This window comes from Lagopus muta, chromosome 2 (genome assembly GCF_023343835.1).
Source record: "Lagopus muta isolate bLagMut1 chromosome 2, bLagMut1 primary, whole genome shotgun sequence".
In the NCBI taxonomy this organism is placed as follows: domain Eukaryota; kingdom Metazoa; phylum Chordata; class Aves; order Galliformes; family Phasianidae; genus Lagopus; species Lagopus muta.
Window position 1 is genome coordinate 54,744,610 of NC_064434.1, and position 17,540 is coordinate 54,762,149.

At 40.6% G+C, this 17,540-nt stretch overlaps 1 protein-coding gene across 1 annotated transcript; it reads right to left on the reverse strand.

Annotated features, from left to right (window-relative positions):
- Nucleotides 1-4,460: 4,460 nt before the first annotated feature.
- Nucleotides 4,461-16,168, reverse strand: ALDH8A1 (aldehyde dehydrogenase 8 family member A1). The gene is made up of 7 exons (XM_048936742.1): nucleotides 15,968-16,168; nucleotides 11,606-11,753; nucleotides 11,288-11,443; nucleotides 9,716-9,865; nucleotides 8,880-9,136; nucleotides 7,940-8,101; nucleotides 4,461-6,667 (listed from the first exon to the last, which is right to left on the reverse strand). The coding sequence occupies exons 1-7, from the start codon at nucleotides 16,103-16,105 to the stop codon at nucleotides 6,215-6,217; spliced, it is 1,464 nt and encodes a 487-aa protein (XP_048792699.1). The 5' UTR covers nucleotides 16,106-16,168; the 3' UTR covers nucleotides 4,461-6,214.
- Between the last annotated feature and the right edge of the window lie 1,372 nt (nucleotides 16,169-17,540).

Sequence of the window (17,540 nt, forward strand, 5' to 3'; positions counted from 1 at the left end):
GTTAAAAATAGACAGAAATGCACCCTCTTGCTGATTTTTTTTTTAATATTGTATGGAACATTCTAACCTTCATGTCCAAACTCCATAAACTGCAGTAATTTAGCCAAACCTCACAAAGAGCTAGTGGAGATGTACTTTTCTGCTCAGTGATCAGAAACCATGTCCCTCAGGCAAAGTACAAGATATAATGATTAGCAAAGCATGTGCCTACCTTCCCTACCTCTTATTCCTACTGACCTGGTTCTGATCCCACCAGGGACAGAGATATTGATTAGGCCCTGGAAGGAAAAGAAAAGGGAATCATAGGGAGGAAAACTGAAGAACAGGACTGAAACATTAACTGATCACAAGTGAACATCAGTGTATCTCAGCTGAGAGGAATGTGACCTCCTCTGGCCCTCATTCTTAAAATAAGGGAAATGAATTATTTAGATTAGCTTTCAGTACTAAGCACTACAAATAAACGACATGTTGTGCTCTAAAGAGCTCACAAATCAAAACTATTTCTTTCGGGTTGTTCATGGAAGGAACTTGATCAGGAAGGCAAAGTCTCAGACCAGGGCAAGATTATCTTTAGAAGCACATGAATCAATCTACTCACCCTTCTTACCTACCAAAGCACTACTGTACAAATGCTCCATATCTAGAGGCTCATGCATACATACACATTTATTGTTTAAAAGCAAAGCAAAGGTTTCAAAGCATTTGAAAGAAAGCCATCTGAAGCTTCCCACAGGAATTAAGTGATTGAGAAGAATTACAGAGTACCAATAGAACAAATTCCTGTTAGAACAGTCAAAAAACGTGTGCATATGGCTGTTGCAGGATACTGTTTTTCACTCATGACATATGATTCAAGTCACAAATAAGTGGAAAAGACACACATGATGCACAAAAGAAATCTGCACTGTGCATGTGAAGAAGCAGAGCTGACATCTGAGTACTGAGTTCCCATCTGGAGTACTGCATCCAAGTCTCGTGTCCCCAATACAAGAAAGACAGGGAGCTGTTGGAGAGGGTCCATAAAAGGGCCACAGAGATGATTACAGGGCTGGAGCACCTTCCCTACAAAGACAGGCTGAGGGAGCTGGGCTTGCTCAGCCTGAAGAAAAGAAGGCTGGCTATGGGGTGACCTGATAGCAGCCTTTCAGTACTTAAAGGGAGCTTAAAACAGGAGGAGAGTCAACTCTTTGAAAGGGTAGATAATGGCAGGACAAAGGGAAATGGTTTTAAGTTGAGAAAGGGAAGATTTAGGTTGGATATTGGGGAGAAGTTCTTTACTACGAGAGTGATGAGGTGCTGGAACAGGCTGCACAGAGAGGTTGTGGATGCCCTGTCCTTGGAGGTGTTCAAGGTCAGGTTGGATGGGGCCCTGGGCAGTCTGGTCTAGAATTAAATATGGAGATTGGAGGCCCTGCCTGTGGTTGGGGGGTTGGAGCTTCATGATCCTTGAGGTCTGTTCCAACACAAGCATTCTATGATTCTATGATCTGAAAAAAATATTGTTAGCTTACTGTAGGAATATATTTATGGGCTACAAAACTATCCCTTCTCCTCCTCTCAGAGGTCTTGCAATTCTGGTAAGAAAACAGCACAGGAAGGAGACAACTTCCTAATCAAATTTCCACTACTATCTTATCGTAGTTACTCAGTGTCCTCTACATGGCTCCAGTATCTCTGTGTAAAAAGGTTACTGAATACAGCCGTTAAGAAGGACTGAAGTTATCTACCCTCAACTAACAAGTAGTCATGTGAAAACATGGATATTTCAGCACAAGAATCCCAAACAGAATCCAAGGTTTACATTCAGCTGTTTCTATCAACAAATATTTTGGCATTCCTCCTGAGTACAAAAGCTTGCGTTTTCAGCAGGTAAACACAATCACTCACTCAAGCCAAGTCACTACAGAGAAGTTCATTTTTAAAATTTAAGGCCAGATTAGGAAATGTTTTTTTTAATTTCCGTTTTATTAAATAAACACTTGAAAATGTTATTTTGCAGCTGCAGAAAATGCTACTTCTGCCTGACTTTTGCATTGAGAGAGCCAAAACTGAAGGAAAAAACCAAATCTCTCTGTAGCAGAGGGTAGGCTGGCACTGTAATATGCAGTGTTCCCAAAGGAGAAGAAAATTCAATTACTAAAATGGCAGTATAATTTTTATGTTATTATTTTAGGAACTTGGAGTTAATTGGACAAGTTGAGCACTTCATGAATGAATGTGCCCTTACTTCTCCATAGTAAATGGTCCGTAATTGCTTTCATTTCTCTGAAACCAGGAGATAGCTCTTCTTAGCCTTATTCTGATAGACGCCTTTTGCTCCCACGGGGACTTGCATAGGCCGCATCATTATAGTAATTGAGTGCTTCACAGTGCCTCTCATACACAGAGAAATGTTCTTCTTTCAACTTGCACATAACTTTGAAGAGCTCCACACGCCTACACATCTGCAGCGATGTTGCACAAATACTTACATCTTATGCAGTTTAGCATCTCTCCATCTCTCTAAACAACATGCTCCTAAGAGGTCATAGCACATTCAAAGCTTAGGCAGCCTTGTGCTTCCTTCCATGGAAGCATTTATGCATTCTTGGAAATGATTAAGCCACCGCGTGCCAGAAAGAGACATCATTAGCCAGACTCTGCTCTGGTAAATTCACTTGCTGAAGAGAGAGGAAGTCTGCAAGATGTGCTCCATCACCTCGCCTGTTTTAGAAGAGAAAACTTGCTCTTTGAGATATCAGCCCAGCATTGTTGTAGCAGAACTGTTTCAACTGAGTTGCTGTTCTCATACAAACTGATGTCCTCTCATGATCTCCAAACCCTTTTCAACTTCTTTTCAGGAGACAGCACTGTCCACACACAGTTCCTGGTTCCATTGCTTTACTTTCAGCAGCAGTAATATGCACCCAGTTAACTCAGTTATCCAATAATATTGCAGAACTTCCTCCTTTTCTCACTATTCACCACTCTCAACCTAATCTGTTGCCAGTGGGAATTTTACGCATTCTAGATCAACAAAGCCAGTGCACCAAGCACAAGCATCACTATTGTATTGCAAAATAAATGTTTGAAATTGAAGGAAAGACAATTCAACCAAGGAGATCACCCAGCCACCAGGACTTTCTAGAACCATTGTGAGCCCCACTTAGTCCATACATTCAGCTTTCTATAGCATACTTAACTACTAATTAGAGAATGGGACTCACTTCTTTCCACAGCCCAGGAAAATTACACTTGTTTTTAATTTTTCACTGTCTTACCACACAGAAAAGTCCATAGGCTTCACAAGAAACTTGAAATCAAGTATTCAGACACTTCAGATTATATCCCTCGTAGAGCTGAGACCAGTGCTGAGCAAACATGCTGCAACACAGGGCAAAATGCCTGAGCCGTGGAAACAAGCTTGGCAGGAAAGTACTCAGGATCTCTCTGTACCTTTTCTTCTCCCCAGTCTTTTTTTTTTTTTCTGCAGTTGGAGAAAGAATGTTTTAGAGATAAGAGATGCCAGTATACCTGTTTAGCTGAATCTAAAGATATATATATATATATTTTTAAGTACAGAAATTCAAAGGTAAGATTTTACAACTAGCCTAGTTTACATTTGAGTTCCACATGTTTTACCTAAGTCAGTTATGAAACTTCTTTTGACCCAATAAGGCAAGAGTCTGAATTCCATTTTCATCACTGGGAGTTAGGCAAAACAAGAAGTATTTGTAAAAATTACAAACACTGTGGGAACAGGGACTTAATTTCATTTAAATATAAACATTAGAACTGATCTGCCTCCTCTCCAGAACACACCCAAGGTCTCCACTTAAGCAAAGCTGCTTTCAAGCATTGTACAACAGCATGTTTCAGGCTAAGAAAAAGACAAAAAAACACACCACATTATGCTAATTGAGAGAAGCAAACTTTGGGTAAAGTCTGACTATCTACCCATGCAAATCATCTCACGCCAGTGAGATAATCCAGTACAAAACAGAACTGTACTCACTCCATTTGTAAGAATTAACAGATGGAGGAACTGTTCAGGCTTTACATAACAGTAATTAAACAAATCCTCACAATGGCCACGTGATTCCACACACAAGCCAGGGCAGTGCGTCAAAAAAAAAAAAAAAAAAAAGAAAAAAAAAAAAGCTTTACTGCTGGGTTGGAAAATTCCAGGTCAGGCAGCACGGCCAGCTCCACAAGCCTGTCAGACGTGTGCTTGGGATGCGCCTGCCTTGTCCTTTGGGATATTCTTCCCACTGCCCTCTGGGACTGAAAGTACAAACCCTGAAGCAGAGCAGCTGCAGATGTGGCTTTCATCATCTGCAAGACAAAATTCTTCGGCAACTTTGTAGGACAGAAGAGAGGCAGGCACACAGCTTGCTATGCTAGAAGTCAGTCTGAATAAAGAAAATATAGGAAAGTTCTTAAAATTTAGCATGTAAGCACCAGCAGGCCTGCCTTACCACTCTGCGTTGTTGGCCATAGGGATGATCAAATGGGGCACTCCAAGAGTTCACCGCAGGGAACCCACACAGTTATGCTGAACACAAAGCCACCACTCCCACATTCACTGTAAGCGTATATTTCACCTCACTGTAAGACATCTTGAGCCAGAAACACACAAATAATACACAAGTTTTTATCTCCTGTATATTAAATATATACATGGAAATCTCCTATTTTATCTAACTCCAAGCCAAAATTAACTCCTGAGTGAAAAAATCAGCTCATTAAAACTGACCCCAGACCACATTTAGGTGGGGGAAAGAATCCACCTAGACTTACAAATTGTTTAAAACCGATCTGCTCTTGCTGAAAATTCCTGCCCCCCAAACTAATGAAGCATTTCAAAGTTTCTTTTGCTCTTTCAAAAAGGATTTGTAAATAAAACAAAAGCAGAGTAACACATGCACTAATACAGTGGTTCATCCACAGCCTAGCAAAATGTGTGACTGAGGGTTTAAAAAACAAAGCAGGTGTTCTACTGCCATCACATGGTCATGAAAATGCCTAAACAGAGCTGTAAAATGGAACCTTAGTGCTTCTTCAGAATACTAAGCCTATCATTCCAACTGCTAGTTCTCTTAAAAGTCACTTCCAGCCCCTCCTAATGAAGAATAATCTCTGTTCTGGACAAGTGTTCAAGAATGTGAAAAACATAATCACTGAGTCCTAGAAGTGACAAAAGGCTGTAATTTCAGAACAGTTAGGGAACAAGTGTCAGGATGTTTCAGCGACATAAAGTAAACCATGCAATAATTAAAATGCTTATTGCCTCTATATATCATGAGAATCTCATGACCCCCTAGTTCACTTAAGGGATAAAAGGTATTGCCTCAGGCATGTAGTGTGCTATAGCATCAGTCCTTGGCTGACATCGATGAAGCATAAAACGAATTGGTACATAGAACTTAATGGAATACTTATAATGGAAATAGGCTGATTCTCATTACTATATCAACTTCTCAGTGTACTTCTATCTTGTCCCTCACAGTGACTCAGCAACTACATGTACAGTTGTACATCATTTTTTCTCCAGTCTTTCTCCATAAAGCAGATTTTTGAGACCAGAATACTCTAAAAAAATCATGCATGACAGTAAGATACACAAGCAATCTGATTTAGAATAGGTTAATTGTGGAGATCACACCAATCATCTCATGTAATGAAAGACTACATTCAATATTAGCATCTGGAGTGTGTGTTTGCAGCTGTCATTGACGTTTCTTGACAGACAGACGTCCAAGGAAAAGATGGACTCAAATCAGTCTGTATCCCAGAAAGCCATTTAATTTAAGGTAACTGTATAACCAAGATGTTATAATCACAATATATTTGTGTATAATCAATAGATATCAAGATGTTATAATCGCAATATAATCAAGAGAGTAAGGCAAAGCAGACAACGATAACAGAAAGAGAATAAGTGGAAGAGCTTACCCTTCGGCTGAGCTCACCAGAAGACACCAAAAGAGGGGATCCCCAGAAGAGATCCTTCCCCTCTGATAGCCAGCTCTTAAATAGGTCCAGGAGGGGTGCAGCCTGGCTCCACCCCTTCCGGCAGCACAGGTGAATTGCCTTCACCTGTGCTCCTCTGGCTGACTCATTGCTTGCCTCAGGTGATTAATCAGAGTTTCAGGCTGTGACTCAGCAGTTCCCATACAGGTAACACAAATTAGTAATTTATTTTACCCTGACATTTTTCAATTTATTTATTTCAGTGCTTTATTGTGATGGTTTTGACTTCAGTAAAGAACTCATAAGAATCCTTTGCTCCCTCCCTTCCTATACCTGAGGCTTTCACTCCACCAAATGGCAGGTTCAGATCTCTAACAAGCCAGCAGTTGGTCCACACCATGCCAGACTGCAGCCTTCGTGACACTCGATGAACGCGTCCCACGTTGCTGGACCACACAGTGGCTCCAAGGCCATATTTCACACCATTGGCTCTTTCGATCACTTCATCTTCTGTATCAAATGCTACCACACATGTCACAGGACCAAAAATCTCTTCTTGCATGCAGCAAGATTCATCTTTGATTTCGGTAATAATGGTGGGCAACATGAAATAGCCTTTCTGGTTGCCAGCTGGGAGAGCCAAGGAATCCACTCCCTCTCCACACAGGATTCTGGCTCCTTCAGCCTTTGCTTTCTTCACATAGCTTCTCACCTAAGGAAAAAGCAGCAAAATATCATTTCTAAAGGACAACATTCAGAGAGCTCACTTCTCCAGTCTGGATAAATCCTCAGGAGTCCAGGAATACCTCCAACAGCATCACACTGCTCTTACTTCCCTTCTAATGGCAGAAGGGTATTCCCCAGCTTTTGATCCATTTCTATAAAAAGCCTAGCAGGCTTCACTATTGACCCTTGCTAGTAATCAATCTCAAAATAGCAGGACCCGTGGTAAAATCACAAGTGGTCCAAAAGCACTCCTCCCTTTTTCCAGTAGCTTGGTCAATTTGACATATCTTCCATGCCATGGTTCACTCATTACTTCAGGGGATCAGTAACATTTTCCTGCCCCATGGGCAGGCTTGGTGAATGTTTACATGGCACTAGGATGATGAAGCCATGAAGACTATAGGAAATCTCATCAATAAGTAATTAAAACTGCTCCCATGGCTTCTGCTATCATATGCTATACATAGAACATGCTGTTGGAACTTCTGCTGGTCCAGAATCTTTGTTCTGTTTCTCTTTCTATAGAAATACCACAGAGATAGTACTGTGCTTCTTTCTCACTGTTTTTTTAAGCACTTTTGTATTCTAGATACAGAAGTCCTCTATCGTGCCCAAGATGACCTCAAGCAGCGGGTGTTTCTACCACTCTACAATAGGAACAGGCTCAAGAACTTGCTGAGGCCTCAAGAAGCATGACAGAGGGTTGGCTTTCTCCCTCAGTTTGTGGTTTTCCGGTTGCTTCTTGTTTACACTGATTGTATCAGTTTTGGGGTCCAAGCGTCTGCCCTCTTGAACTGTGGCTGAGACCACAAAAAGTCATTGAAGCAGACATCACTGTGCATTGTCTCAGCTGTAACCTACACTCATGCCATTTCAAATTCCTGCTAGCAGAGTATGCTGAGACATAAAAATAAGATTTTTACCTCAGTTGATTTTCTTAATAGGCAAATAAATGATCTCAGCAAATGCAATACTAACATAAGTGAAAATGTTGTTAAGCTATAAAATTAGTCAGCATAAATTCAGGATTTTGAATTTTTCCACTTCAAATGAGAAAAAATAGCTTTTTAAATTATTTCCTGCATGGAGTTGATTCTTCCAGAGAAATCATGTGATCCCAAGCCACAGGCAACAGAAACTTTACCTAATGAAAACCTTATAATGGCTTTGAATCTTAATCCCACCCAGCATATACATGTAAAAACATTTTTTGTAACTCAACAAAAGATAAGATCAGATAAACCTCATGTAATACTACCTTTTCTAGATGTTCTTTACTTATTAGTGCTCCCATGTCGACAGAAGGATCTGAGGGGTTCCCAACCTTCCACTTCTTAGTCTCCGCTACAAACCTCTTCACAAACTCATTGTATATCCCCCTCTGAACAAAGATCCTGGAGGTGCAAAGGCAGATCTCACCCTACCAAAACAAAACAAAAAAATCAGTTCATATTACATTGTATTACTCACCAGCATTAGGACCTGCTTCCCAGGATGAGAGTTGTGCCCCTGCATCCTGGGGAGTGGAAACAACATTCACCTACACAGCAAAGCAGGATTTTTCCCAGATCAAAAGGAAGAGAGAAGACAATACAGTAACAACAGTGTTGAGCAGTCATTCACTAATGTTAGCAAATTTGGGGTTTTTTCATTAATAACACTCTACCTTCTCCAACATTTTTCATAGGAAATAAGATTTCCATTTTGGACTGATGCCTCTCTTCATTTCCTTAAAATGCCATGCTGATGCCATGCTATTTTTCTGAACCCTTGTCCTGATATAGTTTCATGGCTTTGGCAATCTCTCCTAAGGATGGGAACAGTGATAGAATTTACAGGGAATTTTCTAATTTATTTTCAGCAAATCAAGTTTTCCACTTAATTGCAAGGAGGAATTTAAAGCAATTGCTTCCTGGAGAAATAAAGGATACATTTATTGTAAGAGGGATAAGGATACTTTTTTTTTTCCTAACATCTGATGGAGAGCTATAGAAAGAGCACTTTCTTATTTTACTTCCCTGACTCTGGAATAACGTGCATATTCTCATATTTTTTCTACTTGTAGTTCGTTCACTACACAGAGCCTAAAAATAGACCTTGTCAGTTTAGGATTTGGAATCAAAGGTACGGACATGTGTGCCTTCACTAACATATGCACACCTCCTGCTGCAAGCACACAGTACAGAGGCAAGAGGCACCTGGTTGGCAAAGCTGGACCGCAGAGTTGTTGGGATGCATTGGCTCAAGTCGGCATCATCGAAGATGATTGCAGGGTTTTTGCCTCCCAGCTCCAGAGAAAGCTTTTTGCAGTGCGGAGCGCTCTTCTCCGTGATCCGCTGGGCTGTGAGTGTGCTTCCCGTGAAGGAGATGAGGGGCACGTCAGGATGGCAGACGAGGGCTTCTCCTGTCTTGGTGCCTGTCCCAAACACCACATTCACCACCCCGTGTGGCATCCCTCATGGAAAGAGAGGCACAAAGTGAGCACACCCTCCTCTTGCTCTGCAGGTTTCAGTTATCAACATTTTATCTCTGGGCTTAGAAAATCACTAGAGACAAAGAGGGACCCTCAACTTAGGTAGCACGGTCACAGGTTAAACAATAAAACCAATTCTACCCATCCATCAGTCTTGCCCAACATCCACCATCAGTGATCCAGTTTTCAGTCATTCAGTAACAGGGAAAAAACAGTTATCTTCTCATTTTCCAAATGGAACAAGAACTGGATCTCACTCTTTTATGCTTTCATGATTCCTTTGCTGGCATTGTGGACATAGGAAACCCCCACAGGGAGGGCAGGAATGGGGAGAGAAATACAGGAAGACTTTTCATAAGGAGACAGTGAAAAAAATCAAACAGGGAAATAGCTGAAGTTAGGGAGATGGAATAGTATGGTCACAAGGAGAGCTTTTCACTCTCTAGTAAATTCATTTACAATAAACATCTCACCCAAGTTTTTTGAGCATTCTGATTTCTGCAATGAAAATGTTGCAGCAAGTCCACCCCATTCATCCTCCTAATACACTCAGGGATTTACCTGCTTTCTCCAAGAGTTTGCACATCATCCATGTTGTGACAGATGTCATCTCACTTGGCTTGGCAACTACGGTATTTCCACATGCAATGGCAGGAGCTATTTTCCAGGTCAACAAATAAAGTGGCAAATTCCAAGGACTGATTAAACCAGCTGCAAGAGAAAACCACAAAAGACAGGAGCACAGTTCACTGGGATACAAAACTCAATCCTCTCTTCAGCATTTACATATCAGTTCAGATTTTGGAAGGGAATTTGGCTATGGTTTGTATTTCTAGACAACTGAACAAGAATTTGCAGCTAGAAGTCTTCTTCAAAGGCAGATCATTTTAAAAGATCTGCACAAACAATGCTAAAGCTGACCTGCTGGACACTGAGTTTCACAGCTTCTCTGGAGCAGAAGCTTATATTCACAGCATGCTTTTCATGGTTTTCTAGGAACACTGAGTCAAGGCTAGCCATAAAAACCGTTCACATCAACTGCTCTGTGGTAATTTTCTGTGTCAGCAATCCAAAGTAACCTCAGTTAGCCCAGATCACTTGCTTTATGATACTGTCTAGAGATTTCTTCCCAATTTTAGTATTAAAAAGAGCATGCATAGCACACAATGCATATTTTTCTGTTTCCACAAAAAAAAAAAAAAAAAAAAAAAAAAAAGCTGCTATTTTGACAAATTGCTGAATTACTAGTTGTTTGTTTGGGTTGTTTTGTTTTGTTTTGTTTTCAATAACTGTCTTTAATAATGCTTTTCCTTTACATATTGATTGCAAACGGCAAAAAGAAATCTGTAATTGTTAGATGTAACTGTTTCAAAAGGCACAGAATTTCTTGCTGCTTGATGCATCACATGTAGGAATGGAGCTTTGGACCTTGAAGAACTTCTGTCAGTAATTTTATCAGAAGTACTCATGATCTCCATTGGTCATAAAAACTTTTAAAAAGGTCCACTAACCCAATTTTATCTTTTTTAATAATTCAGGCTTGAATTCGAAGCATTTATGCATAATGGTATGAACTATATAATAGTTGCATCCTTACGACTCCATCTCTTATAAATTCAGCACAGTTGTTTTATATCTGAACCGAGAGCAGCATCTAGTGGCACAGTTCAGCAATTCCCCTGCTAAAATGCAGCTGGGTGCTTCAGCCAAAATGCTGATCTGTGAGCTGCTGCTGCTTGGTCTTAGGTAAATTGATGCCTGGTGTCAGGGAGAAGTTCTTCACCAGAGGGCGGTGGTGAGCATGCAACAGGCTGCCCAGGGCATTGGCCATGGCCCCATGCTGCTGGAGTTCAAAGGAGCATTCGGAAAGTGCTCTCAGAATAGGGTTTGGATTTGGGGCGGTCCTATGTGGACCCTGCGTTGGACTAAATTATTCTTCTGCGATTCTAGGCACATTTTAAGGCATCATATAAACGTTCTTTCTAAGGAAAAACAGCATAAGTGAATTCAAGTGAAGTTTATCGTGATTTAGCAAGCCATGTAGTACATGACATGACCAAGGAAAAATAAATGCTAGGTTTGGAAAAACTCCTCAGGCACTGCCCAGTTTTCCATGCTGCAGGAACACTGTACCAACTCCCACAGGTGTCCGTGAGGTGTAATGCACACAGCCGATGCTTGCCATCTCGGTGCACTCTGTCGTGTGATGAAGGATGGAAGAGGCAAAGAATCGGAAGTTGTATACTACCCGAGGGATGTCCACAGTTCTAGCAAACGTAATCGTTTTGCCTGAAACAAAATCAAACAAACTGCTGTGATATCAGGGGCAGAAAATAGCTCATCTAAATACCACTGCGCCAAAAGCTCACATATACCAAATATCTTGATCGTATCTTCCATTCGAATACACATCAAGACACTATATTTGACATCAATAGTTTAGATTTTTACCCTGATCCTTTGACTCTGCTTGGGCAAATGCTTCCAGGTCATGTTCAATCAGGTCTGCCAATTTGTTCAAGATCTGAGATCTTTCCGCTGGGCTTTTTGAGGACCAAATTGGGAATGCGTCTTTGGCTGCTCTGACTGCAGCTTCCACCTAAAAAATGCAAAAGATCAATGGTAAACATTAATGAAACACCTCAGAAAGGATGTCAAATGATCAGCAGACCTGCTTACATTTGAGAGATAATAATTCAAATCACGTTTTTGGAATCACTGAATCTCTCCAGAGATATGACTTCTTCATTTTCATCTTCTCAAAACACCATCCTTTAATTCAAGAAATACTATTGATAGTTTCTGTACTTGATATGGAATTTCACTGTACCTCTTGCATTTCTTCTCAATGGGTGGGCAACGCTCCAGGCCTGGAGGAAATGCTAGACAAATCAATCAGTGCTAGCAAATGCCACTGGTCCAGCCCATGCAGAAACTTGTTTCTCATGAGGAGAAGTGCAAGTGCAAAAATCTCCCAGAACAAATGCAGTTCAGCCTAATGCCTACAGTTTGGTCATGCCAGAAAGGGCATCAGTGATTAAAATAATGGGTCTGGGAAGGAATAGACTGCGGGGTCCACTAACCTTTGACTTCCTCTCTCATCTCCCCCAGTTCATTCAAGCAAGGATTGAGAATATGTATACAAAAGAGCTGCTCAGAGGAAAAAAAATAAGTCTTACTAGATTGCAGCTACCTAACTAAGTCCACAGATATTAAAAAATCATTATACGTGTTTATATTGATGCATACCTGTTTCACCAGCATTTTGCCTGAGACGCACATAACTTCTGCATGGTCCTTCAGCCTGACATTTCTGAACACTTGCAGAATACCAGCACTTTTCTAAAAGCAGACTAAGCTTCAAAGGATTAAAATTAAATAGAAGGATCTCTCCTCCATCAATCTCTTCCTCCAGACACCTGAAGGAAAATTACCTGGGTCTATTGATTGATAATCAGTTCCTTCTGGATGCTGTTCACCAGTCTCTCAAGATTACTAGGGTGGTTAGCAACACATTTCTATATTTTAGTTAACAGCATTATTTCTCATTTTTTCTTATGTATCATTTAATTGGTTGTATTGTCTAACCTGTGCACCAAGGTGGGCTTTTAGCCAAAGCCATCTTGGTTGTCTTCCCATTATTTTTGCTCAAAAATTTCTTCAGCTCTGGGAAATGTACCCAAGTCAATAACTAGAAAAATGTTGATGGAACATAAAGCAAATGATTCCAGCTCTACTTGTGCTGTCACAGCGCTGGCTCCTGTGCAATCACTGAGGATTTCTTTCTATCAATTCCACATAATTGATTTTCAAATTTGCTCCTTCAGATAATGATGGGTGTTACAAAAAGCATAAAGTAATTTATCAACACTCCAATGATGTTTTTACAAAAGAGCACACAGAAGTTCAAACACAGGGAAATCCTGTTTCCTTCTTTTTCCTTCCCCCTCCCGCCCCTGCATTCACAAGAGAATTTACAGTCTCCTGAAATGAGGGTCAGAGCTTGAAGGACAGGGTGATAGTGGTATGGAGGCCAGTGGAAAATAAACCAGCTCACAAAGTCACACCCAGACTCTGGCCTTTTCGCAGAGTTCAACAACAAAACAGCTGGAGGAAGGCCAAAGCAGGTATGGGAAAGGGGAACTGCAGCTTCTTGAGTGAGCTGGGGGAGGAGGGCACCTACCCTGAAAAGATTCATCCCCTATGAAACAAAACCACCTCCATTAAGTTACTTGTTCTTCCACCCTCTCGTCATTAGGTGCCATTGTGGTGCTGCTTCTCATCTGTTCCCGCTTTTGTTGCCTGTACCCCTTGGTGCTGCTGTGCCCTAGGAAGGCTGATATGAAGTTCAAGTCATCTGCATTTTTAACCCTTCAGCAAGTTTAGAAGGAAGAGGAGGTTGCATCTTCATGGACAAGCAGAAAATTGGCAAAGGAAGGAATGAAGTGTCAGTGGGCTGGTTTAAAAAAGCAAGAGGAAAACAAACAAGATGATCATAGAATCATTTGAGTTGGAAGTGTCCCTTAATGACCATCTGATCCAGTTTCCCTGGAAAAAACACCGACAAGTACATTTAAATTGCTCAGAGCCCCCTCCTGCCTCACTCTGAATGTCTCCAGGGATGGGGCTTCACCACCTCACCAGGCAACCCGTGCCAGCATCTCGCCACCCTTGCTGTAATTTTTTTTTTCCTTATACCCAGTCTAAATCTCTCCTCTTTCAGTTTGAAACCATTTCCTCTTGACTTATCACAAGAGACTCTGCTAAAGAGTCTGTTCCCTTTCTTATAGCCCCCCTTTAGATACTGAAAGGCTGCTCTGAGGTCTCCCTAATACAGAATAAATACAGAAGTAGTAAAAAGGAACAAGGGTTAAAACAGTTTAAATAGCAAAAACAAGTTGAGCCATGAAGAAGACATGCATAAAAATTCAACTACGAATTTGTGTCTGAAACACTTCCTTCTGCTTTCCTCTTCTGCACAAGAATCACACAAAGAATACACAATCCAGAGCTATCATAAAAGATTGATACCAAAACATGTAAAATAGCCCTTGTGACACAACACCTGCATTCCTAGTGGATGATGGAAAAGATGAAGATTCTTTTAAGAGAGATTTCTTTTTTTTAGAAGAGATTTTTGCCAGGTCCTATTAGCTCCCACCATCTTGTCTTTTGGGGATATAGGGCACCTGCTCAAGCCTGCACTGCATTTTTTGATAAAAATTGGCTGAAAAGGTCCTTGCAGTCAGCCTGGTGTTGAATTCCAATATCAGAAATAGGTTTGCCTTTTGTTTCCACTGTTTTAAGTTTCCAATGAAACCAACCAAAAACACCAAGACGTTGAGCCTTGTTAGAAAACAGCATCAAGCTCTTCACTGAACCTGGACCTTGATGCTTATTTTGCAGTCTCCAGATAACCTCTAAGTAGTTTGACTTCACTTTCTCCTGCAGCATATTCCACTAGTCATCAGTGCATGCCAGCTTTGCAAAGCCCAGTCTTTGATATAGCTGACTAAAGGCAGGAGCAAAGGACTTGTCAACTCCATACAACCCAAGCATTATGCACAGCATGACCCTAAAGCTGAGAAGAGAGAAGCCATTGTTCCTCACACGTATCTGAACTCTTCTCCCATATCTACATCATGGTCAATAGCCTAATTTTGTTAAGTTGTTCAGGCATTCTCACGTCTCTCTCAATTTTATGATTCTGCAAGTGAATTAACAGGAAGATTTGCACCTGCACATCAAAGAGAAGTCTTTCCAGGCACAGTTTGGGCTGGCTGGAGCAAACTTACACAGATGTATTCTAGCAGACTGAACCTGTTACACTTTAACCCTTGGTCATGGGCATCTAGCAAATATTTACCCAATTGAAATTACAGTGCAAAGGTTTCTGATGAAAGAAGCAAAGAAATGTCTGCAGGACTGAAATGCAAATAAACAGATACATAAAAATAGCACTTCATTTAGAAAAAAAAAAAATCATTTGGAAAAATGAAGTTACTGTACACTACTTGTTGATGTTTTCCAAGTCTTTTACATCATCTAACATTTTCTAGTCGCTTTTCTCCCTGCCAAAACTGAAGCAGTATGCTAAGCACTTCTAGGCCCTTTATAAAGTGGCATCAGTGAAGCTGCAGCACCCCAATGAACGTTACGTTGACATACAAGGGACATTCATCCCACCAGAGAGCACAGGAGTAGGAAACATCACACTGATGCAAAAGACAGACTGCTTCATGAGGAAATGTATGCTCAGTGCAGCCACCTCACCATCTTTATTTCATACCCAGCTGCTAATATCCAAGCCAGAAAGGTCTGAAGCTTTTTACCATATCACAGGGAAAGGGCCAGAATGCCCAATCCTTTTAAATGACAACTGTAAATGATCAAGACAAAAGGGCATAACATATTTACCTGTGCACAGTGCCACTAAGTTTATTCTATAAGAGGTCAATAACTCTTTTCTCTCTCTTCCAGTGTTTACACTTAGTGCCAGTCTGAGCATTACTGTTAACTTACGTGCAAGACACCCCTTGAAACAGCTCTACTGAAGGAACTGAATCTTGTTTGATTTACGCTGGTTTATAACTCAGTCTATAAGTTTCTAATTGCAAAATGTAAAAATAAATAATAAAAATAACTATTTGCTGCAGCAGCAATCAATTACACAATGCTACAACACAATCAAGATCTTACTCATTTAAATCTTAAAAGTCTTTATCATTTTTCCAATCTCCTGCTTTCCAACCTCTCCCACTCACAACATGCATTTCACATTTTAATCTCTTTGTGCACTAGGACAGTACTCACCTCTTCTATGCCACTGTTTGGCACCCTGCAATAGACATCTCCTGTGGATGGGTTATAGGAATCTATGTAGGAGGAACAAGGAACAAATTTGCCATCTATAAAGTTTTCCAGCACTAGCAGACCCTCTGAGTGAGCCATTGCTAGCAGCTTGCTTCACCAGCGATTTTTTTCCTAAGAGGTGCCAGTTCAGATTCATAGTTCAGCGCGTATTTGTACTGCAAGTCTGAACTCCTCCCCTCTCTCTCTGCCCTCCCTGCATTGCTCAATTGCAAGTCAGAGGGAACTACTGCAACAGCAGCAGGAACAAAGAGGAAAGGGTGGAAAAACGACCATTTCTGTGACTTACTTTCCCCTTGCTGCAAGAGTTAAAGCAGGGAGGCAGAATCAGCTAATATCTACGAGGAGAGTTCATTTATCTCTTTAGGAAATAAATTGCTGAAGAAAAATTTTCCCTCTATCAGTTTTTCAGGCTTCAGTCTGCAGAAATTCCTTTTGCAACAACTGCACAAAATAATTCCAGACCTAATTACCTCACCAGGGACCTGCTCCTTACTACCGATAAGCAAAAAGGCTTGGACTAATTTGTCTGCAGCTCGCTTGCTTCATCATCAGTATCTGCCCTTGTAACCTCCAAAACAATGGCTCTCCCATGGTTTTTATACTCAAGAAACTTATCTTTTTTCTACCAATATCCTCAAACCAAGCAGTACAAACGAGAGGCCCTTCAGTTAAAAAAAGAACCACAATCATTGAGAAGCATGATCCTGCCCAGTGCAAGCACTCTGTGGCATGTTGTCAGAAATTCACTTTTTTTAGACAGGCAACAAGACACCTACTTTCATGTTTTCTTTCTTAAATATTCCAGTGGAAATATTTTACTACAGACAAACCTGTTACATATAATTAAGCTTTGTTAAGCCTAAGTTAACTAAGTTAAGCCTTAACTTCCCAGTAACAACTATTTAAAATACATCTTTCTTTGAGAGAACACTTAGACTACCAAATGGCTCTGAGACCACATGCCATCTCCTTGCTCTCTGCCTTTAACCAAACTGCTACATCTGTGCTAAAGAGCATTATATTATCACCAGGAGACTGTCAAAATCTCAATTTAGAGAGCTAGAAAAGAGCTAGTTTCAAAAACCTAGAAAGCTTTTGAACATTAGACTACTGCTAAGCCTTAAAATTTCTTGTAAACCAAGGTACAAACAAATTTTGATTGAATAAAGTTGATACGGCTTTGTTGTCCAATATAGGCCATTTATTCATCAACCAGCTGGAGCCTCTGGTCAGCTACAGGCTTCAGTAAACAAAACAATCTGGTTTCATCAACATCCCAAGATTAAACACCACAGAAAAACACCGCATCTGGGTGAAAGAGATCCATGTGCACAGTAGCTCCACCAAAGAGCAACATATGAGAGAAAATTATTTTCACAGAATGGAGAAGTCACGTGTCCGTTTTGCATTTTAAGTTTGCAAGTTCAAACTTATGAATCACAGAAAGCAAGGAAAAATTTATAATAACTTAGAAGTGTTTAAATAAAATAAAGATCAAAGAGTCAAAAATTAT